The 23,802-nt window shown below is 46.3% G+C and overlaps 1 protein-coding gene across 3 annotated transcripts in view; it reads right to left on the bottom strand.

Annotated features, from left to right (window-relative positions):
• The window catches only part of LOC126195003 (medium-chain acyl-CoA ligase ACSF2, mitochondrial-like), a 282,623-nt gene that overhangs the window by 105,704 nt on the left and 153,117 nt on the right, over window positions 1-23,802 (bottom strand). For all 3 annotated transcript variants that reach the window (XR_007538543.1, XM_049933426.1, XM_049933425.1), the window contains 2 exons: window positions 2,186-2,281; window positions 1,934-2,082 (listed from right to left, as the gene is read on the bottom strand). Coding sequence is in view for 2 of the 3 variants with exons in the window: in XM_049933426.1 (XP_049789383.1) it covers window positions 1,934-2,082; window positions 2,186-2,281 (245 nt within the window). In the remaining variant the exon portion in view is untranslated. The remainder of the gene's footprint in view (window positions 1-1,933; window positions 2,083-2,185; window positions 2,282-23,802) is intronic.

Below are 23,802 nucleotides of genomic sequence, written 5' to 3' on the forward strand. Positions count from 1 at the left end.
AAGTTGCCCGATCTAGCAGTGTTTCATACATCAAAAGTGTTGGAAAGTGACGGCATAATTATTCTGGTGTGTGTGTAGAAATTTCGGAATTTTTAAGTGAATTTTGTGACGAGAAAAGACATATATTCTGCGTGGCGTATTGAGCAGGTCGGTGTTTAAAAACTATGATTGCATTTGGTACCGACAGACTTAATATTTGGCGAGCATTAACAATCAAAAAACAATCGTATTTTTGTAGCTATTACGTTTTCGGGAAATGCAACACCATAAACTTGCTAACGTGAGTGAAAGGGATTGTGAGTGACTGTGTTAAGACTAGCACGGGCTTGGCATTGAAACTAGTTCACGTAAGTTTCAAAGTATATTAATTGAGGACAAAATTTCCAACCTGACATTTGTGTGAAAAGTTTCTCCCGAAACGTAGATTAGTGGCTTAAATTGCAGCCTGGTTCACATCGAAGTACAGTAGATTTCAATCGGCTTTCCTACTGATGATCTGCTGAGACAATGTTCACAGGTAGGTTCAGATTCGTCGTAAATGGAAGGAAAGAACCGCGCCGCCGCTAAGATAAGTTAGGATGAAAACCCTCGCTCTGTAAAGCACTTTCAGGGAAAATGGACTTTGTATTTTCTTACTTGAATATCATATTACTTGTGTATTGTCTGCGAGTCCAGTCGCTGGCGAGAAATGCAAAAAGCTGTGTTTTCCCAATCACTCACACAGGAAATGTGGGTGATGGGCGATTAGCAGTGGAGGAATGTGGGGCGTTCCAGATCTGTTCACTGAGGTGCCTGGGGTTCCGTCGGCAAGCTGAGGAGCGTGAGGGAGCACCTGGCCCACCCTCCTCTGACGTCACGGCAGTAGATACCTGAGCTCGGCTGCACATTGTGTATCCATGGTGCAGACAGCCTTCCGTGATTGTCTGTCCAGCGAGATCTGGCGGTGCTTGGCCCACTGGACCCAATGAACGCAAACATTACTGGCAGTGTGTAAGCATACACAGCTGTACAGTGGTCCGTCACGCATATCTTGCGTCCTCACATGTTATCTCTGATGCAATAGAACTGTGGAGCCATTTCTGAACAGTGCTCGTTCAAGCATGACACACGTCTCTATGAACTGACTGCATGATGTTGAGGTACTCCTAGATATGACCCCGATAGAAAATGTGTGGGACCAGCTCGGACATCACATCAGTCCCAGTGCCTGTATCCAGAGTGTCAAGAACCAGTTGTGGACCATCTTCCTTCAGGACAGGCTACAAACGACTTTTATGACATCCTTCCCACCCAAATCAAATGGCTCTGAGCACTATGGGACTCAACTGCTGAGGTCATAAGTCCCCTAGAACTTAGAACTACTTAAACCTAACTAACCTAAGGACAACACATACATCCATGCCCGAGGCAGGATTCGAACCTGCGACCGTAGCGGTCGCGCGGTTCCAGACTGTAGCGCCAGAACCGCTCGGCCACCAGCGGCCGGCCAACCCAAATCAGTGCATGCATTCAGGCAAGAGAGGATGCAACATCGTAGTGATAATTGCGGTCATACCGCAAAGTTCTTCGTAAACTTGACGCGATTGCGTAATTACTAAAATAAGATCACACATCCTTTCTTATCGTGAAGTTTCTTATCGTTTCCTCCTCCCCTTCTAGGTGTTTCACTTTTTTTTGCCAGGCAGTGTAGTTCACTCAACGATGAGACAATGTTATAACTAATGTTAGGCTCTCAATAATAAATCTGTCTGCTTTGACCGGTTTCAGCTCCGTTAGGTATCAATCAAGAATTAATGGTTACAGGATAATATACTCGTACTTCGGCCCGCACTGTGCATTAGACTAGCCTCTAAGTCACGTACTTTGCTCCACAAGAAAATGGGAATACATTGATAATACGCAAAATACAGCAGCATACCAGGTAAAGACATACTTTTCTTTCTCGATAGCGTCTAAGGAAGCCTTAGTGTTGAAATACAGCGATGGCAGGACGACAGTGGCGCCATGGTGCAGGGCTGCCAACACCCCACTGCAGAAGCCATAGCAGTGGAACAGTGGCACTTGCAGGCAGATGCGGTGGTGCTGCAAGGTGGTAAAACCATTTCATTAGTCGCCTTACCTCCGCATTCAGTACCTTACATCCAGCTAATTATGTTTCAACAAAGGTGGATGAGTAAATAAATACCTTTTCGTCGAACTGCATGCGTTTTCCAACGAAGTAAGAATTGTTGATTATATTGTGGTGAGTCAAGATGGCTGCCTTTGGTTTCGCCGTCGTTCCCTGTAAATATAATTACCCATTGAATGAATTTGATGGGCATCTGACAAATAAGACATACACTACTCGCCTTTAAAATTGCTATACCAAGAAGAAATGCTGATGATAAACGGGTATTCATTCGACAAATATATTATGCTAGAACTGACATGTGTTTACATTTTCACGCAATTTGGCTGCATAGATCCTGAGAAATCAGTACCCAGAACAACCACCTCTGGCCGTAATAACTGCCTTGATAGGGCCTGGGCAAGGAGTCAAACAGAGCTTGGATGGCGTGTACAGGTACAGCTGCCCATGCAGCTTCAACACGATACCACAGTTCATCAAGAGTAGTGACTGGCGTATGGTGATGAGCCAGTTGCTCGGCCACCATTGACCAGACGTTTCAATAGGTGAGAGATCTGGAGAATGTGCTGGCCAGGGCAGCAGTCGAACATTTTCTGTATCCAGAAAGGCCCGTACAGGACCTGCAACATGCGGTCGTGCATTATCCTGCTGAAACGTAGGGTTTCGCAGGGATCGAATGAAGGGTAGAGTCACGGGTCATAACACATCTGAAATGTAACGTCCACTGTTCAAAGCCCCGTCAATGCGAACAAGAGGTGAGGGAGACGTGTAACCAATGGCATCTCCTACCATCACGCAGGGTGATACGCCAGTATGGCGATGACGAATACACGCTTCCAATGTGTGTTCACTGTGATGTCGCCAAACACGGATGCGACCATCAAGATGATGTAAACAGAACCTGGATTCATCCGAAAAAACTGACTTTTGCCATTCGTGCACCCAGGTTCGTCGTTGAGTACACCATCGCAGGCGCTCCTGTCTTTGATGCAGCGTCAAGGGTAACAGCAGCCATGGTCTCCGAGCTGATAGTCCATGCTGCTGCAAACGTCGTCGAACTGTTCGTGCAGATGGTTGTTGTCCTGCAAACGTCCCCATCTGTTGACTCAGGGATCAAGACGTGGCTGCACGATCCGTTACAGCCATGCGGATAAGATGCCTGTCATCTCGACTGCTAGTGATACGAGGCCGTCGGGATCCAGCACGGCGTTCTGTATTACCCTCCTGAACCCACCGATTCCATATTCTGCTAACAGTCATTGGATCTCGACCAACGCGAGCCGCAATGTCGCGACACGATATACCGCAATCGCGATAGGCTACAACCGACCTTTATCAAAGTCGGAAACGTGATGGTACGCATTTCTCCTCCTTACACGAGGCATCACAACAACGCTTCACCAGGCAACGCCGGTCAAGTGATGTTTGTGTATGAGAAATCGGTTGGAAACTTTCCTAATGTCAGCACGCTGTAGGTGTCGCCACTGGCGCCAACCTTGTGTGAATGCACTGAAAAGCTAATCATTTGCATATCACGGCATCTTCTTCCTGTCGGTTAAATTTCGCGTCTGTAGCACGTCATCTTCGTGGTGTAGCAATTTTAATGGCCAGTAGTGTAATATAAGGAACGATCAAAAAGTTCCCGTTCGAATGCCATACAGTCCAAAATTGGTATGCCAGTCACGCGAAATCGCCTTGAGCTTTGAGACAATCATCCCATCGACGCACCCCGTTGAAGATACCCGTGTGGGAAAACGACGTGTCCTGCTGCGTGAATAATTCCGTAAATGCCTGCTGCACATCGTCGTCTGACAGCAATTGTCGACCCTTCAAGGCATTTTTCAAGGGACCTAAGGCGTGATACCGCGTTGGGAGAGATCAGATCTATACAGTGGATATTAGAATGTATCCCAACCGAGTTGGTGTAACATCTGCGTTACGACATTTGCAATATGGTGCTGTGCATTACCGTGAAGCGGCAGCACACTTTGGCACAGGTTTCCCGGACGTTTCGCCTTAGTTGGATACACGTTCTTCTTCACCGATAGATGTCTACTGTTGTTTGTCCTTTGGCAGCAAACAAAAGAATTTAGAGGACTTTCGTCCTGTTTAGAGGCATTTGCTAAGACGTTGCAATAGTTCACGTTTCCGCATTTACGAGGGTCACTCCAAAAGAGTGAAACGGGAAAACGCTCTAATAACTGGTGCAGCGTGACGTATCATCTGTCGTCCCTTTCACAGTATTTTGCAGAGGACAGACGTAGGTGTAGATGTAGGATTATTTCCGCTGTTAGTTCTAGAACATCTAGTACGAGGGCCAATCCAAAAGAAAGGCAAACTATTTTTGTAAAAATACAGTTTTCATTCTGCATGTGTCAAAGTTTTACAGTGTGTAGATACATACTTCCCGCTTGTTTTCAAACTTAGTTCAACCTGTTCCCGAGAGTGGCGCCGTCACAGCATGCCTTCAAGATGGCTGCTACACTTGGCGTTCGTCAGAAGCAACGTGCTGTCATAGAATTCCTGTGCTGTGAAAACGAGACAGTGGGAAACATCCACAAGAGGTTGAAAAAGGTGTATGGAGATGCTGCTGTCGATCGCAGAACAGTTAGTCGGTGGGCAAACAGGTAACGTGATGAAAGTGGGCACGGCAATATTGAGGATTGTCCTCGCAGCGGCAGGCCTCGTACTGCACTCACTCCAGACAATGTGCAGAGAGTTAACGAATTGGTGACTGCTGACAGACGCATCACAGTGAACAAATTGTCACGCTACGATGGGATAGGGGAAGGAAGTGTTTGCAGAATACTGAAAGTGTTGGCGTTAAAAAAGGTTTGTGCCAGGTGGGTTTCCCAGGATGCAGACAGTGGCTCACAAAGAAACAAGAAAGACGGTATGCAGCGAACTTTTGGAACAGTAAGAGAATGGTAGAGACGAATTTCTTGGAAGAATTGAGACAGGTGATGACAAATGGCTCCATCATTTTTCACCACAGACGAAGAGGCAATCAATGGAGTGGCATCATGCAAATTCACGCATGAAAAAAAAAAAATTCAAAACCACACCTTCTGGTGGAAAAGTTATGGCTACTTTGTTTTTCGATTCCGAAGGACTCTTGCTTGTGAACATCATGCCAAGTGGAACCACCATAAATTCTGATGCATATGTGACGACACTGAAGAAACTTCAAGCTCGACCTGAGTCGTGTTCGACCATATCGGCAAAAGCAGGATGTTTTGCTGTTGCACGACAATGCATGGCCACATGTCAGTCAACAAACCATGGAAGCGATCACAAAACTCGGATGGACAACACTGAAACACCCGCCTTACAGTCCTGACCTGGCTCCATGTGACTATCATCTCTTTGGGAAACTGAAAGACTATCTTCGTGGAACAAGGTTTGAAGATGACGACTCCCTTGTGCACGCTGACAAACAGTGGCTCCCACAGGTTGGTCCAGAATTTTATCGTGCGGGTATACAGGCGCTGGTTCCAAGATGGCGTAGGGCAGTTGAGAGGGATGGAAATTATGTGGAGAAATGAAAATATTGTTCCTAAAGGATGTATCTACACACTGTAAAACCTTCAAACATGTAGAATGAAAGATGGATTTTTTTAAAAAAAGTGGACATTTCTTTTGGAGTGACCCTCGTACATCACGCACGTCGGAATGACATAAATGCCACACTAATCCCTTGCCTAAATGTCGGTGCTTACATAACCGCATCGCAGCCGCTCTACATTGCATATAAGCTATAGCAAAGCCGCCAAACGGAAACTTCTTGATCGTCCCTTATACTTACGGAGGAAAAAAGCATGTCTACGATGAAAAGTCGAAAAAAATGCTGGCTTGTAATCATAGTTTTCTCTTTTATTCTTAGAATCTTTGTTGTAACGCACAGAGTCAAGAAATCAACACAAAGTGCAGAAGAAACACACTGTAAAGTTAAATGATCAGGGGTATTTCATAGAGCAATCAGGCAGAGGTTATAATGCTAATGTTTTGCATGAATCTTCTAAACATTGTAAAGCTGCAGCTTACGGGACAAAAATTATCTTTATTAGCGAAAATCATCTTCTTGCTGTGGTAAATTTTGTTTCATAAATGATATGTTGTCTTTACTTGATCTTTCTATCTGAAAATCTCTTTTCTTTTTCAGAAAGGTACTTAACAAGTACATGTTAAGTATTACATTTTGTGAAGAATTTCTTGAATAACACAGAGTAGGAGTTTGGCAAAAAATATAACGCAAGAAAATAATAATAAAATAAATCCGCCATTCCTTTCTGGAAAAATTTACACCAAAGCTATGCATTGGATAATGCTAACACAGTATCCTCATCATGGAGGAAGAGTGACTTAATTTTTCTGGCAAGCAAATGGGAAGTTGTGTCACGTGAAATGGAAAGCAAATATCGTAGTCAGAGGCTTGATGTTAGCTACACTACTGGCCATTAAAATAGCTACACCAAGAAGAAATGCTGATGATACACGGGTATTCATTGGACAAATATATTATACTAGAACTGACAGGTGATTACATTTTCACGCAATTTGGCTGCATAGATCCCGAGAAATTAGTACCCAGAACAACCAACTCTGGCCGTAATAACGGCCTTGATAGGCCTGGTCATTGACTCAAACAGAGCTTGGATGGCGTGTACAGGTCCAGCTGCCCATACAGCTTCACACGATGCCACAGTTCATCAAGAGTAGTGACTGGCGTATGGTGACGATCCAGTTGCTCGGCCACCATTGACCAGACATTTTCAATTGGTGAGAGATTTAGAGAATGTGCTGGCCAGGGCAGCAGTCATACATTTTCTGTATCCAGAAAGCCCCGTACAGGACCTGCAACATGCGGTCGTGCATTATCCTGCTGAAATGTAGGGTTTCGCAGGGATCAAATGAATGGTAGAGCCACGGGTCGTAACACATCTTAAATGTAACGGTCACTGTTCCAAGTGCCGTCAATGCGAACAAGAGGTGACCGAGACGTGTATCCAATGGCGCCCGTACCATCACGCCGGGTGATACGCCAGTATGGCGATGACGAATACACGCTTCCAACGTGCGTTCACCGCGATGTCGCTAAACACGGATGCGACCATCATGATGCTGTAAACAGAACCTGGATTCATCCGAAAAAATTACGTTTTGCCAATCGTGCACCCAGGTTCGTCGTTGAGTACACAATCACAGGCGCTCCTGTCTGTGATGCAGCGTCAAGGGTAACCGCAGCCATGGTCTACGAGCTGATGGTCCATGCTGCTGCAAACGTCGTCGAACTGTTCGTGCAGATGGTTGTTGTCTTGCAAACTTCCCCATCTGTTGACTCAGGGATCGAGACGTGGGTGCACGATCCGTTTCAGCCATGCGGATAAGATGCCTGTCATTTCGACTGCAAGTGATACGAGGCCGTTGGGATCCAGCACGGCGTTCCGTATTACCCTCCTGAACCCACCGATTCCATATTCTGCTAACAGTCATTGGATCTCGACCAGCGCGAGCAGCAATGTCGCGATACGATAAACCGTAATCGCGATAGGCTACAACCGACCTTTATCAAAGTCGGAAACGTGATGGTACGCATTTCTTATCCTTACACGAGGCATCACAACAACGTTTCACCAGGCAACGCCGGTCAACTTATGTTTGTGTATGAGAAATCGGTTGGAAACTTTCCTAATGTCAGCACGCCGTAGGTGTCGCCACCGGCGCCAACCTTGTGTGAATGCTCTGAAAAGCTAATCATTTGCATATCACAGCATCTTCTTCCTGTCGGTTAAATTTCGCGTCTGTAGCACATCATCTTCGTGGTGTAGAAATTTAAATGGCCAGTAGTGTTATTGTATGTGTAGTGTGTGCCGTGTCCAGTGTTGAGAAAGGAACGAACACTGCTGCACTAGCTTTCAATAGTATGACGTTATTTGGAAGAACGTGTAAACTTTGTAGTGCTGCACACCATGGAGACATCGAATGAGATTGTGATGTTGTAACCACATTGGCCTTGCATTCAGGAGTACGGAAGCCCTAATCTGCGTCGTCCGGCTATTCTGGTTTAGGTCTCGTCTGGTTTCCTTAAATAACTACAGGCAATTGCTGGGATCATTTCTACTATAAGGCCGAATACTTATCCGATCCTTGTCAGACTAGACCTATAGGTACGAAAAGCCTGTGCCTTATGAATTACGTTTTTTGCTCCTAAGCTATAATACCGCAACGTATTCAGTATCTCGTAAAAGTGATTCACCGATGAATAAAACTACTACTATTGCTGCTGCTACTTATACCATTACTACTTATAAATCCAGGCATTTTTTGCATTTTCGTCATATGAGGCGTGTAATGTGCGCTACCACACCTAAACTGTCTGGCACAGATATTGAATAATAAAAAAGACGAAAAGAATAAGAATCCCAGGCGGCGCAAATGAAAGGAAATCCCACCCCATTTTCAGGACAGATAAATATTAATTGTTCGCCAAGTATCAGACCGTGAACTCCCAATTTGCAGGGGCTATCTGATTTATTAGGACACTGGGGAAAGGCGGTGGGGATTGCAACGTTATTAATGAAAAGGTATAGAAAATATAATGCAAAAATGTGTTCTGAAATCAGAATTGAACAGAATACTGTTGAACTGAAAGCGGCTTTCACTGAAATTTTCGGAATCACAAAAATGACGTAGAGAATGAGTACTGAATTAGGTTACACACACATACCTGAGAACACGTCAGAGAAAGAGTGCTGCACCATCAGAATCAGATTAACGGCACTAAGTGGTGAAGCGGGCGCGAAATTTCCGAGATTCTCACCGCATGGCTGGCGCTGCTACTCTGCTGTTGTTTCGCGAAATACACTACTGGGCATTAAAATTGCTACACCGCGAAGATGACGTGCTACAGACGCGAAATTTAACCGACAGGAAGAAGATGCTGTGATATCCAATGATTAGCTTTTCAGAGTATTCATACACGGTTGGCGCCGGTGGCGACACCTACAACGTGCTGACATGAGGAAAGTTTCTAACCGGTTTCTCATGCACAAACAGCAGTTGACCGGCGTTGCCTGGTGAAACGTTGTTGTGATGCATCGTGTAAGGAGGAGAGATGCGTAGCATCACGTTTCCGACTTTCATAAAGGTCAGATTGTAGCCTATCGCGATTGCGGTTCATAGTATCGCGACATTGCTGCTCGCGTTGGTGAAGATCCAATCACTGTTAGCAGAATATGGAATCGGTGGGTTCAGGAGGGTAATAGGGAACGCCATGCTGGATCCCAACGGCCCCGTATCACTAGTAGTCGAGATGACAGGAATCTTATCCGCAAGGCTGTAACGGATCGTGCAGCCACGTCTCGATCCCTGAGTCAACAGATGGGGAAGTTTGCAAGACAACAACCATCTGCACGAACAGTTCGACGACGTTTGCAGCAGCATGGACCATCAGCTCGGAGAGCATGGCTGCGGTTACCCTTGACGCTGCATCACAGACAGGAGCGCCTGTGATGGTGTACTCAACGACGAAGCCGGGTGGACGAATGCCAAAACGTCATTTTTTCGGATGAATCGAGGTTGTGTTTACAGCATCATGATGGTCGCATCCGTGTTTGGCGACATCGCGGTGAACGCACATTGGAATCGTGTATTTGTCATCGACATACTGGCGTATCACCTGGCGTGATGGTATCTGGGTGCCATTGGTTAAGCGTCTCGGTCACCTCTTGTTCGCACTGACGGCACTTTGAACACTGGACGTTACATCTCAGATGTGTTACGATCCGTGGCTCTACCATTCATTCGATCCCTGCGAAACCCTACATTCCAGCAGGATAATCCACGACCGCTTGTTGCAGGTCCTGTACGGGCCTTTCTGGATATAGAAAATGTTCGACTGCTGCCCTGGCCAGCATATTCTCCAGATCTCTCACCAATTAAAAACGTCTGGTCAATGGTGGCCGACAAACTGGCTCGTCACAATACGCCAGTCACTACTCTTGATGAATTGCGGTATCGTGTTGAAGCTGCATGGCCAGCTGTACCTGTACACGCCATCCAAGCTCTGTTTGACTCAATGACCGGGCGTATGAAGGCCGTTATTACGGCCAGAGGTGGTTGTTCTAGGTACTGATTTCTCAGGATCTCTGCACCCAAATTGCGTGAAAATGTAATCACATGTCAGTTCTAGTAGACATATTTGTCCAATGAATACCCGTGTATCATCCGCATTTCTTCTTGGTGTAGCAATTTTAATGGCCAGTAGTGTACTCGCGATCGACAGGCAACCGAAACGACGATAGGAATCGAGCGACATTACTAAACTCTACATGAAATGCAGTTGCATATATGGACAACAAGCCTCTATATAATGGAATTACGACAGTGATTCGGACACGGAACTCCCGCGTATCTCGAGCTGTGGCCTTAACATTAGGCTATTCGAGCTCGACTCAAGGCCTCACCCAAACTCCCATATGTCGTCATCCAGGTGTCTACAACTTGCATTTGTACATTCATATTGTGTTTATCCTCCAGGCGTCGGTAGATAAACACGATGTTGCAGTATCTCTGTTGTTCTGAAGTACGATGCAATATTCTTCGGGAATGCGTCCACGCATGCATCGTGTTACTAAACTGTGCCCAGACGAGCAGTTAAACTTTACTGCCGCGCAGCCGTGACCACCTATAGGGAGTCACGGTAGCGGACAGTTTTGACTCGGCAGCCCCAAGAAGTTCGCACAGATTGGGGCTGAAGTGAGGGCAGGCGGTCCTTTTAGAGACCGACTGGAGCCACATAACAGTGTACCTAAGGCCTCAAAAAACAACGGCGGTGATAAGCTACAGGGCAGCGGAACGGCTAGAACTGAACCGCTGGGCCGTAGAAACTGATCACTTCCTTTTTTATCTCAGACATACCCTGGTCTGGCGCAGTCTCAGTCGATGGAAATGTAGGATTTTCTGTATTTGTGCGCTTCTCACAACGAAGAAGATGCTCCGTTCAAACTTGAATCTTTTTAACGGTTAGCGCCATCTTGGACGAACTATCAACTTTCTATTTGACATTTCAAGTCGGGAGACAGGCGATCTGTTATGTGAAAACGCATCGATAAAAATCCTAGGTCAAGATCGCTAAAGTTCCTTTATTGATTACTAGTTTCAGCTCGCTGACGAGACATCTTAAGATCAATAAAAATTATTACTTAATTCAGCGCGTATCAGCCACCAGGCATTACAGGTCTTCATAATAGGCTGAGCTGAATCGATCTTGTTGTCAACTACATACTTGCACGGTTTTCTACAATCTCCCTTAGTCTGACTTGAGCTGAAACTAGAAATTAATAAAGGAACTTTAGCGATATTCACTCAGGATTTTTATGCACAAACCGCGATTGAAATCTGGGCCTTCTGCTCGCCAGGGAGATGTGTTAACCACTACGACATCCTGGTACAGAGGCTTTGCACAACTGCGCGGACTATCCTAGCATGCCTGCCTGCTCAGTCAAAATTCCTATTCAGGCCTCAGCCCACCTGGTATTCCCTTTAAACTCAAAGAGCATTGAGGAGGCTCTCCAAATGTATTGGAATGGCCCCTCTGAACTGAATGAAACGAGGGATCCTGCCTGAAACCCAGGCATAGGTGTTTTAATAAAAGATTGAACTGTAAGATTCCAGAGACATTTTCAAGTCTTAAACACTTATGCTGTATATGTGCAGACTGATGCGACGAATAGAAATTTGTTCCAACGCCGGGATTCGAACCAAGGTCTCCTTGGAAATTTGGAAATTTGTGCTAAGTTCCTATGGGACCAAACTGCTGAGGTCATCGAGCCCTAGGCTTACTCACAACTTAATCTAATTTAAACTAACGTACAAGACAACACACACCCATGCCCGAGGGGGGGGAATCGAACCTCGGACGGGGTGGAGGAGGGGGGGGGGGGAGGACCGTGTGAAACGTGTCAAGGCGCCCGAGACCGCGCGGCCACTCCGCGCAGCCGCAAAGCTCTCCTGCTCACCACACAAGTGCGCTAACCACTACGCCCCCCTGTCACAGTGGCTTTGCACAACTGCACGGACTCTGTTAACACACCTCCCTCCTCAGTTCAACTTTCCATTCAACCCACTTGTTATCCCCCCCCCCCCCCCCCCAATATACACTCCTGGAAATGGAAAAAATAACACATTGACACCGGTGTGTCAGACCCACCATACTTGCTCCGGACACTGCGAGAGGGCTGTACAAGCAATGATCACACGCACGGCACAGCGGACACACCAGGAACCGCGGTGTTGGCCGTCGAATGGCGCTAGCTGCGCAGCATTTGTGCACCGCCGCCGTCAGTGTCAGCCAGTTTGCCGTGGCATACGGAGCTCCATCGCAGTCTTTAACACTGGTAGCATGCCGCGACAGTGTGGACGTGAACCGTATGTGCAGTTGACGGACTTTGAGCGAGGGCGTATAGTGGGCATGCGGGAGGCCGGGTGGACGTACCGCCGAATTGCTCAACACGTGGGGCGTGAGGTCTCCACAGTACATCGATGTTGTCGCCAGTGGTCGGCGGAAGGTGCACGTGCCCGTCGACCTGGGACCGGACCGCAGCGACGCACGGATGCACGCCAAGACCGTAGGATCCTACGCAGTGCCGTAGGGGACCGCACCGCCACTTCCCAGCAAATTAGGGACACTGTTGCTCCTGGGGTATCGGCGAGGACCATTCGCAACCGTCTCCATGAAGCTGGGCTACGGTCCCGCACACCGTTAGGCCGTCTTCCGCTCACGCCCCAACATCGTGCAGCCCGCCTCCAGTGGTGTCGCGACAGGCGTGAATGGAGGGACGAATGGAGACGTGTCGTCTTCAGCGATGAGAGTCGCTTCTGCCTTGGTGCCAATGATGGTCGTATGCGTGTTTGGCGCCGTGCAGGTGAGCGCCACAATCAGGACTGCATACGACCGCGGCACACAGGGCCAACAACCGGCATCATGGTGTGGGGAGCGATCTCCTACACTGGCCGTACACCACTGGCGATCGTCGAGGGGACACTGAATAGTGCACGGTACATCCAAACCGTCATCGAACCTATCGTTCTACCATTCCTAGACCGGCAAGAGAACTTGCTGTTCCAACAGGACAATGCACGTCCGCATGTATCCCGTGCCACCCAACGTGCTCTAGAAGCTGTAAGTCAACTACCCTCGCCAGCAAGACCTCCGGATCTGTCCCCCATTGAGCATGTTTGGGACTGGATGAAGCGTCGTCTCACGCGGTCTGCACGTCCAGCACGAACGCTGGTCCAACTGAGGCGCCAGGTGGAAATGGCATGGCAAGCCGTTCCACAGGACTACATCCAACATCTCTACGATCGTCTCCATGGGAGAATAGCAGCCTGCATTGCTGCGAAAGGTGGATATACACTGTACTAGTGCCGACATTGTGCATGCTCTGTTGCCTGTGTCTATGTGCCTATGGTTCTGTCAGTGTGATCATGTGATGTATCTGACCCCAGGAATGTGTCAATAAAGTTTCCCCTTCCTGGGACAATGAATTCACGGTGTTCTTATTTCAATTTCCAGGAGTGTAGTTGGAGAGCCTTTGCATTGCTGTTAGAGTTTGGGGGGGGGGGGTTCTTTCTCCACAGAGGTTCACACAATGAAAACGTAACGGTACTATGTGAATGTCATCAGAGGGGCGTCGACCAAAACGTAACTACCGGAATCAGCAGCAATTAGCCATCATAAAGCATGAAATAGATGTGTCGAGTTTTGGTATGGGATGTTCCATATATTATAATAGCGATCACTCACTGTGGTCTGGGAAGAATCAGCTTTACCTCGGTGAAAATGTGGGAACATGCTGACCATTTACATGTCTGTCTTATTAATTAATAAATAAATACATACAGTGCATAAATGTGTGTTCCTGTTCCTGCAGTCCCCACAAAGCAGGGTGGTGGAGTGGTTAAGGCACTAGACTCATATTCAGGGAAATTGGGATTCAAATCCACTTACACCCATCCAGATTTTGGTTTTCCATGATTTTCGTGTATCGAATGGAATAATTTCGGGATTTCCTTCTTTGTACCTATGTTTTCCGGGTTTGCACTTCGTCCCTAATGATCTCCTCAGCAGGACTTAAAATGTAAGATTTCCTCCTTTGCCGATTGTCTCTGTCGTTCTAATAGTGTGAATAAATAGAGAGTGTGTTAACATCCGTATGGATACATTCTGCCAGCCAGCTAGCAACTAAAATTTGAGGCTATACCTTTTTTGAGTGGCATGATTACGGTTCAACTTTCCGACGACAACGAGGTCATTACGCAGAGACGTAGAGCTATCTCGGAGCAGCGAGGAAAATGGAAGGAAATTGGCCCTGTCTTAGCATTTGTCTTAAGCGATTTAAGAAATTTAAGGAAAACCTAAAATAGTATGAATGGGCAGGGATCTGAACTATCGTCCTTCGAACGTGAGTGAACCTGTTATGACTGCGACATCTCGCGCTGTACTATACAAAGAAATGGCACAATAGAGAAAGTAGAAAGAATTCCAGGAACTGAAATAGTTGTTTTATAATGCTTCCTATATTACTTTTCTGGATCTTTTTTAGTTATATGCCATGCACTGGCGTCTATTGTTTTCCCTTTTCAATGACATATCTGAAATGCTGTCTACGTCTATGGCATTCCCATCGTAGTAAATTTTACTGCCTCTCGGATATTATTTCAGAAGATGACGCCGTAACTTCAACAGTGGGACGGTTTGAGGTGAGCTCTCGGAGAGATTACTTGAATCCGAGGAAAGTATTCAAGGCGTGTTCACTCACGACACATTTTCTATCCGTCATAATGTTTTATCTGTTTTAGTCGTACTAAACAGAGTATCGTCAAAGCAGATCAGTGAAATCCCATTGGATTTTCGTAAATATACTGATTTGTGAGTAATTAATTCTGATACCGCAGACATCGAATGACACCAACGATTCATCACGGTGTTGTCCGTTCGCTGCCAAGAAGTTTCGGAGAACAAAGGCATTGGTATCCTCGCGTAAAGAAAGCAGATCAAAGACCAAGGCACTGCGCTGCTTTTGGGATGACAATGCCAGGGTGTGGCGCAATTCGGTTTGAAATGCGGGTAGTGCAAAGTGAAGCAGAATCAGAACGCCTAGCGAGGTGAAGAATTCTACAAGACTATCCACCAGGTTGCATATTTTAAAACATCTGGGCTGCAACAGTTGGGTCTCAAACAAATTACGACCGTTTGGACGCGTAACGTGGCATGCTAGTGTTCTGAAGTTAAGCATAACGAAGGCAAGAGAGTACATTTCCTGAACTGGACGTCGGAATGGCTGCAGAATCAGATGAAACTTCATCGCAGACATCAGGAATACAAGAGTACAAAATTTAATTTATAGAGAGTGCTGAAAGTAAAGAGAAAACTCCTTTTGCACTAATGCAACTGTTTGGGAGATGTGGTTAGGCTTGCCGTCGACGTCGAATGATCCGAAGGGAGTGGGTGCAAACCTTTAATTACAATCTACACTATTCACGAGTGGAAATGAATGGACGTCCGGGAGATTGATGGACGTGGCTGGTCGGGTGTAATTTCCCATTTCACTCCTCAGTGCATCACAGACGTGCTCTATAGGAGGCATGTCCGGACAGCCAGCCAGTGCGGTGGCTGTTTTTATTTGTCAGAAATACATTCATTACGATGGCTGCGGGCGTTGTCGTCCATGAACAGAACGTCTGCCGCAATGCACATGTGCTTATAGTGTCTTCTCTCAGAAACTGTGGAACTTCAAAGTATTCCACTTACCACCAGCAACATTCCCTTCCACATCAGGGCTAAATTACCATCGAACTGGCCTCGTTCCACATACGCTATTTGATCGAAAGTATCTTGATACGCTGTGTGATGCGGTATTGACCACTCTACGAGGTGTGGCTAGAAAAAAACCGGACTAGTACTGGTGAAACAATAAAACGAATGCAATAAGGCTGAAAGTCGCGTGGCCTGTCTGTCACGTGACTCTCGCTCCGCCTACGGCTCGAGTTTCATCTGCCTCCTGCACTCAGTCTGCCCGTGGCGTCTGTTTTAAGTAGTTGACGTTTTGTCTGTGCGTCGGAAAATGTTGAGTGTACAGAAAGAACAGCGTGTTAACATCAAATTTTGTTTCAAACTAGGAAAATCTGCAAGTGAAACGTTTGTAATGTTACAACAAGTGTACGGCGCTGATTGTTTATCGTGAACACAAGTGTTTGAGTGGTTTAAACGATTTAAAGATGGCCGCGAAGACACCCGTGATTACACTCGCACTGGCAGACCATTGTCAGCAAAAACTGATGCAAACATTGAAAAAATCGGTAAACTTGTTCGACACTTTCCTTGTCAACTCCTGTTAACTCAGACACTGCTCTGATTGTTAAACGGCGATCTTGTAGAACAAGTTTACCGATTTTTTCAATGTTTGCATCAGTTTTTGCTGACAATGGTCTGCCAGTGCGAGTGTCATCACTGGTGTCTTCGCGGCCATCTTTAAATCGTTTAAACCACTCAAACACTTGTGTTCGCGATAAACAATCATCGCCGTACACTTGTTGTAACATTACAAACGTTTCACTTGCAGATTTTCCTAGTTTGAAACAAAATTTGATGTTAACACGCTGTTCTTTCTGTACACTCAACATTTTCCGACGCACAGACAAAACGTCAACTACTTAAAACAGACGCCACGGGCAGACTGAGTGCAGGAGGCAGATGAAACTCGAGCAGTAGGCGGAGCGAGAGTCACGTGACAGGCCACGCGACTTTCAGCCTTATTGCATTCGTTTTATTGTTTCACCAGTACTAGTCCGGTTTTTTTCTAGCCACACCTCGTATGTCCCAAGAGACGGATCCGACAATATAACAGGACACGGGGAGTTTTGTGTTGTCAGTAGGGAAGCAATTAACAACAGAATTGGTAGGTCATGAGAGCTCAGTGACTTCGAACGTGGACTAGTCATTGGATGTCACCTGAGTAACAGATCCGTCAGAGACGTTTCAACCCTTCCAAAGCTGTCCAAGTCGACTGTTGGTGAAGTGATTGTGAGGTGGGGACGCGAAGGAACAACCACAGCTACGTAAGAGAACTGATCTGTTACATGTCGCTATGCGGTCTTTATTCCATCTGAAAATATCTGTCTTTTCTTAACTGTGATTGGAGAACGGACACATGTAGTTACTGTTGGAGCCAAGTTACAGGATTTTTTTCTTGTGTGAAACAGTTCAGGCGCGTCAGCATCGTGCCTGGGACGGCTGGTCGCTTTGGAACACAGGCCTCTTTCCCTAACGCTTCTCAACAGCCACGAAATAATAAGAACTCACAGGACGCCTGTGACCGCTCTCGTTTGTTGCTAAGACAGGGCGCGCACACTGAAATCAAGAAGTTCCGTTGAGTCCCGCATGTGTTCATAAGAATCTGCTCTCCTTGAAGGGCACTGCAGTACGAGGGGCATTGAAAAGTCCGTGCAAATATAAAAACTACTTACGTGTTTGGTGTAATCCTTTTTTATTTTTCGACATAGTCTCCATTTAGACTTATACACTTCGTCCAACGCTGTTCTAATTTGTTGATCCCTTCTGAATAATAGGAATTGTTCAAGTCTGCAAAATATCTATTATTTGCTGCAATCACCTCCTCGTTTGACTAAAATCTTTGTCCCATCAGCCATCTCTTCAAATTGGGGAACAAATTCTAGTCCGAGGGAGCCAAGTCTGAAGAATGGGGGGGGGGGGGGGATGTGAAACGAGTTGGAATCCTATTTCCATTAATTTTGCGACCACAATTGCTGAGGTGAGTGCTAGTGCATTGTCGCGATGGAAAAGGACTTTTTTGCGGTCCAATCACCGGCGATTCCCTTGCAGCTCGGTTTTCAAACGGTCCAATAACGGAGAATAATATGCAACTGTAATAGTTTCACCCCTTTCCATATAGTCGATAAGGATTAGCCCTTGCGAAAGTCCGTCCCCGCTAGCTGAGTGGTCAGCGCGACAGACTGTCAATCCTAAGGGCCTGGGTTCGATTTCTGGCTGGGTCGGAGATTTTTCTCTACTCAGCGACTGGGTGTTGTGTTGGCCTAATCATCGTCATTTCATCCCCATCGACGCGCAAGTCGCTGAAGTGATGTCAAATCGAAAGACTTGCACCCGGCGAACGGTCTAGCCGACGGGAGGCTCTAGTCGCACGACATCAATCAATCCCTTGCGAATCCCAAAAGACAGTCGCCATAACCTTTCCAGCCGAAGGAATGGTCTTCGCATTCTTTGGTGCAGATTCTCCCTTGATAACCCATTGTTTAGATTGTTATTTGGTCTCAGGAGTATAGTAATGTATCTATGTTTCATCCACAGTGATGAAACGACGCTTAAAGTCCTGCGAATTCTTCCCGAACAGCTGCAAACCATCCTTGCAACACTTCACAGGATTCCGTTTATGGCGGAACCCATCTTGCGGATAGCTTCTCATGTCGAAATGTTTATGCAAAATATTATGTACCCGTTCATTCTAGATGCCCACAGCACTAGCAATCTCACGCACCTTAACTCTTCTGTCATCCATCACCATATCGTGGATTTTATCAATGATTTCTCGAGTCGTAACCTTCACATGGCGTCCAGAACGTTCAGCATCACATGTGCCCATATGGCCAGTCCGAAAATTTTGAAACCACTTATAAACTGTTCTAATCGAAGGTGCAGAGTCACCGTAATGTTTATCAAGCTTCTCTTTAGTCTCCTGCGGCGTTTTGCCTTTCATAAAGTAATGTTTAATCACGACACGATATTCTTTTTTGTCCATTTTTTGACAGTCTCTCGACTTCCTTGATTCACTCGAATGCCAAACACAAATAAATAGACCAATATGGCTGAAACTTGGTGTGCGTTCTTTCCAAAGATGCTACTAACTAAACATGACGTCGACACGTGCCGGTGGTGCCATCTCTCGGACTTTGCATGGACTTTTCAAACGCCCTTCGTATGTGACACCGCCATTCCATGCTTCCACAGCGTGTGAACTTTTCGTATTCTGGGAGCTCCAGCAGCCACCCAACCCTTATTTTTTTTGGTTTATCCAATGAGCGATAGCAATCGGTGTGCCAACCTTCAGACAACTATTGAAAATACAGTGGTTGCTGTTCGAGAATTTTAGCAGTTTCTCCCCAGTGGTTTGTACTGGAAAGACAAAAATCCTGGGTTGTCATGCTGGTAGTCGTGATACTCTCTTCCCTCGAGGACGTGGCGAGAGTGTGGAGAGTATGGTAGTAGCGAGAGCGGAGGAAGACATGTGGGACCGTGAGGTCCGTTCGGCTGTTTGAGTAAGTGACGCAGTTTCGCAGCAGCTGAGTCCTTTTACCTCTGATTAAATCGCAACCTGCTTGTCCTTGAGTTGCATTTGTATTAATTTAGAGTTGGATTTAGTACTGTATTCAACATTTTCCTTTCATTGCATTTGTGAACTGCTCAGACCTGCTGGAACACCAACTGCAATTCCACTGGCAGTCTCCATTGTTATTAGTTTCAATTATTCACAAATAATTGCCGTATTATCTATAACAATTTGCTTGTTTTTCAAATAATCGCGATCAACTGTCTCCTTTGAGAAATCTATCTTCTCAGTGAAGAGTCTTTGTTGTAATTACACACTCCAAAACAAGTTTTGCATCACCCCGGTCCCCAGAACTTCTGAAGACAGCCGTTGACTGTGGATATTGTATCACAGGCACAGTCTCAGAGATATCATTAAACCCGTCCAAAGGTGTAAACAACCATGCATGAGTAGCGCCCATTAGACGGAGGGGGTTCGACAGCCGATTAGTTCCAGCCATTCCACCAGGAAGGAGGTACTGGGCTCGTCTTGTCTGTAGTTCAACCATGCCTAGACGGTCAATACCGCGGTTCGATCCCGTCCTCACTGTTACATTGTGCCAGGAAGGACTCTCAACAAGGAAAGTGTCAAGGCGTCTCGGAGTGAACCAAAGCGATGTTGTTCGGACATGGAGGAGATAGGTCGGCCACGGTAGACGAGCAGTTCTAGGCGCTGCAGTCTGGAACCGCGCGACCGCTATGGTCGCAGGTTCGAATCCTGCCTCGGGCATGAATGTGTGTGATGTCCTTAAGTTAGTTAGGTTTAAGTAGTTCTAAGTTCTAGAGGACTGATGACCTCAGAAGTTAAGTCCCATAGTGCTCAGAGCCATTTGAACCATTTTGGAGGAGATACAGAGAGACAGGAACTATCGATGACATGCCTCACTCAGGCCGCCAAAGAGCTGCTACTGCAGTGGATGACCGCTACCTACGGATTATGGCTCGGAGGAACCCTGACAGCAACGCCACCATGTTGAATAATGATTTTTGTGGAGCCACAGAGCGTTGTGTTACGACTCAAAACGTGCGCAATAGGCTGCATGATGCGCAACTTCACCCCCGACGTGCATGGCGAGGTCCATCGTTGCAACATCGAGACCATGCAGCGCGGTACAGATGGGCCCAACAACATGCCGAATGGACCGCTCAGGATTGGCATCACGTTCTCTTCAGCGATGAGTGTCGCATATCCCTTCAAACAGACAATCGTCGGAGACGTGTTTGGAGGCAGCCCGGTCAGGTTGAACGCCTTAGACACACTGTCCAGCGAGTGGACGTTTCTTGCTGTTTTGGGGTGGCATTATGTGGGGCCGTCGTACGCCGCTGGTGGTCATGGAAGGCGCCGTAACGGCTGTACGATACGTGAATGCCATTCTCCGACCGATAGTGCAACCGTATCGGCAGCATATTGGCGAGGCATTTGTCTTCGTGGACGACAATTCGCACCCCCATCGTGCACATCTTGTGAATGACTTCCTTCAGGATAACATCATCGATCGAATAGAGTGGCCAGCATGTGCTCCAGACATGAACCCTATCGAACATGCCTGGGATAGATTGAAAAGGGCTGTTTATGGACGACGTGACCCACCACCCACCCTGAGGGATCTACGCCCAATAGCCGTTGAGGAGTCGGACAATCTGGACCAACAGTGCCTTCATGAACTTGTGGACAGTATGCCATGACGAATACAGGCATGCATCAATGCAAGAGGACATGCTACTAGATATTAGAGGTACCAGTGTGCACAGCAATCTGGACCACCACGTCTGAAGGTCTCGCTGCATGATGGTACAACATGCAATGTGTGGTTTCTATGAGCAATAAAAAGGGCGGAAATGATGTTTATGTTGATCTCTATTCCAATTTTCTGTACAGGTTCCGGAACTCTCGGAACCGATGTGACGCAAAACTTTTTTTGATGTGTGTAGTTTAATGGTGTAGCGCACCCAAGTTTATCATCCTTTAAGCATTTCGTCGTTACGACCGCTGCCGAACTCCAGAACGCCTCATTGCAAAATAAAATCACTATAAAAAGACCACCTCAAGGACATAAAGTAACGTTTCAATAAACCAAAACCAGACAGACCCTGTTTACTGACGGACAGGGTCCGTCGAGCATGAAATCAGCTGAAGGACTCACTCGTGAGTTCCAAAGTGCTGCCAACTGCCCAGCTAGCGCAATGACTGTAGGTAGGGAGCTAAAAACAATGGGGTACAGTGATCCGAATAGCTACTCATAAGTCAGACATTTCTGTAGCCAAGGCTAAGCTAGGCTTGAGGTGGCGTACAGAGCGGCGCCACGTGACACTGGATGACTGGAAGTCAGCGGTGTGGAGTGGTGAACCATGCTACAGCCTGGGAGATCCGATGTAGTGCCAACAGGAGGTTGTGTTACAGTATGAGGGTGATTTTTCTGTGATTGGAGTTTGATCTCTTTTTTGAACTTAAAAAAAATGCTAAATTCAGAAGGATGTGACCATATTATATAGCACTGTGTTCTATGTCCAGCAGAGGAACTCTTCAGAGACGATGATGGTGTCAGCAAGACAATGCAACCTGTTATAAAGCAGTATTTCTGAGGCAATGATTTGTGATCAATAACATTCCTGAAATAGACTGGCCTGTCCAGAGACCCGACCTGGACACAAGTGAACATCTCTGGCGTGATTTGGAAAGTCGACTTTGCTCCTGATCCCAGTGTCCAACATCACTATCTTCAGTGGTTTCGGCTCTTGAGGAAGAATGAACTCCCATTCCTCTGCAAATATTCAGACACCTCACTGAAAGCGTACCTAGTAGAGTTCAAGTCGTCATAATGGTGAAGGATGGACACACTCGATATTAATGTCCATAAGTGTCCAAATGTTTTTGATCACAGTGTACACAATAAAATGTAACGTCCCACTGACACTCCCTATGGGTACTCCCAAAATCACTTTTACATCTGTTTATTTTATCCCAGAACTACGTGTACTGTTTACTAGAAGGAGCCGAATCCAGTCACCGCTCTTTAGTTGAGACAGCATAACAAGATCTCTGCAGCTTGCAGCAGTGTTGCCAGCTTTCAACAGCGCAGCACTAACGGCTGCAAGCAAAACCAATAGCTGTCTACGGAGTTATGATAAAGTTGTGACATTGCCGTAGAGACGTTTACCAAATCGCTCATTATTGTCTGACGTAGCCGCGCCCAGGGCGCTGTTGCCGTCAGAGATCAGCTTAAACGCCAACTTAACTGCAGCTCGACATTCCATAAGCTCGTATACAGGGAGTATCGACACATTCAACACAGCAGGCTGCAGTGGTCTGTCATGCACTTTTTCTTTCCGTCCAAGAGGACCACGACGGAAGAGGAGCTGTAACTACGTGCAATTCCAGTAGGTCAAATACGAGGTGTGGCTAGAAAAAAACCGGACTAGTACTGGTGAAACAATAAAACGAATGCAATAAGGCTGAAAGTCGCGTGGCCTGTCACGTGACTCTCGCTCCGCCTACTGCTCGAGTTTCATCTGCCTCCTGCACTCAGTCTGCCCGTGGCGTCTGTTTTAAGTAGTTGACGTTTTGTCTGTGCGTCGGAAAATGTTGAGTGTACAGAAAGAACAGCGTGTTAACATCAAATTTTGTTTCAAACTAGGAAAATCTGCAAGTGAAACGTTTGTAATGTTACAACAAGTGTACAGCGATGATTGTTTATCGCGAACACAAGTGTTTAAGTGGTTTAAACGATTTAAAGATGGCCGCGAAGACACCAGTGATGACACTCGCACTGGCAGACCATTGTCAGCAAAAACTGATGCAAACATTGAAAAAATCGGTAAACTTGTTCGACAAGATCGCCGTTTAACAATCAGAGCAGTGTCTGAGTTAACAGGAGTTGACAAGGAAAGTGTTAGGCAGATTCTTCATGAAAGTTTCAACATGAACAAAGTGTGTTCAAAAATGGTTCCAAAGTGTCTCACAATTGAACAGAAGGAACGCCGAAGAATGATTTGTTCTGACATCCTGGAAACTCCTGTTAACTCAGACACTGCTCTGATTGTTAAACGGCGATCTTGTCGAACAAGTTTACCGATTTTTTCAATGTTTGCATCAGTTTTTGCTGACAATGGTCTGCCAGTGCGAGTGTCATCACTGGTGTCTTCGCGGCCATCTTTAAATCGTTTAAACCACTCAAACACTTGTGTTCGCGATAAACAATCATCGCCGTACACTTGTTGTAACATTACAAACGTTTCACTTGCAGATTTTCCTAGTTTGAAACAAAATTTG

Source organism: Schistocerca nitens, chromosome 7, assembly GCF_023898315.1.
Source record: "Schistocerca nitens isolate TAMUIC-IGC-003100 chromosome 7, iqSchNite1.1, whole genome shotgun sequence".
NCBI lineage: Eukaryota > Metazoa > Arthropoda > Insecta > Orthoptera > Acrididae > Schistocerca > Schistocerca nitens.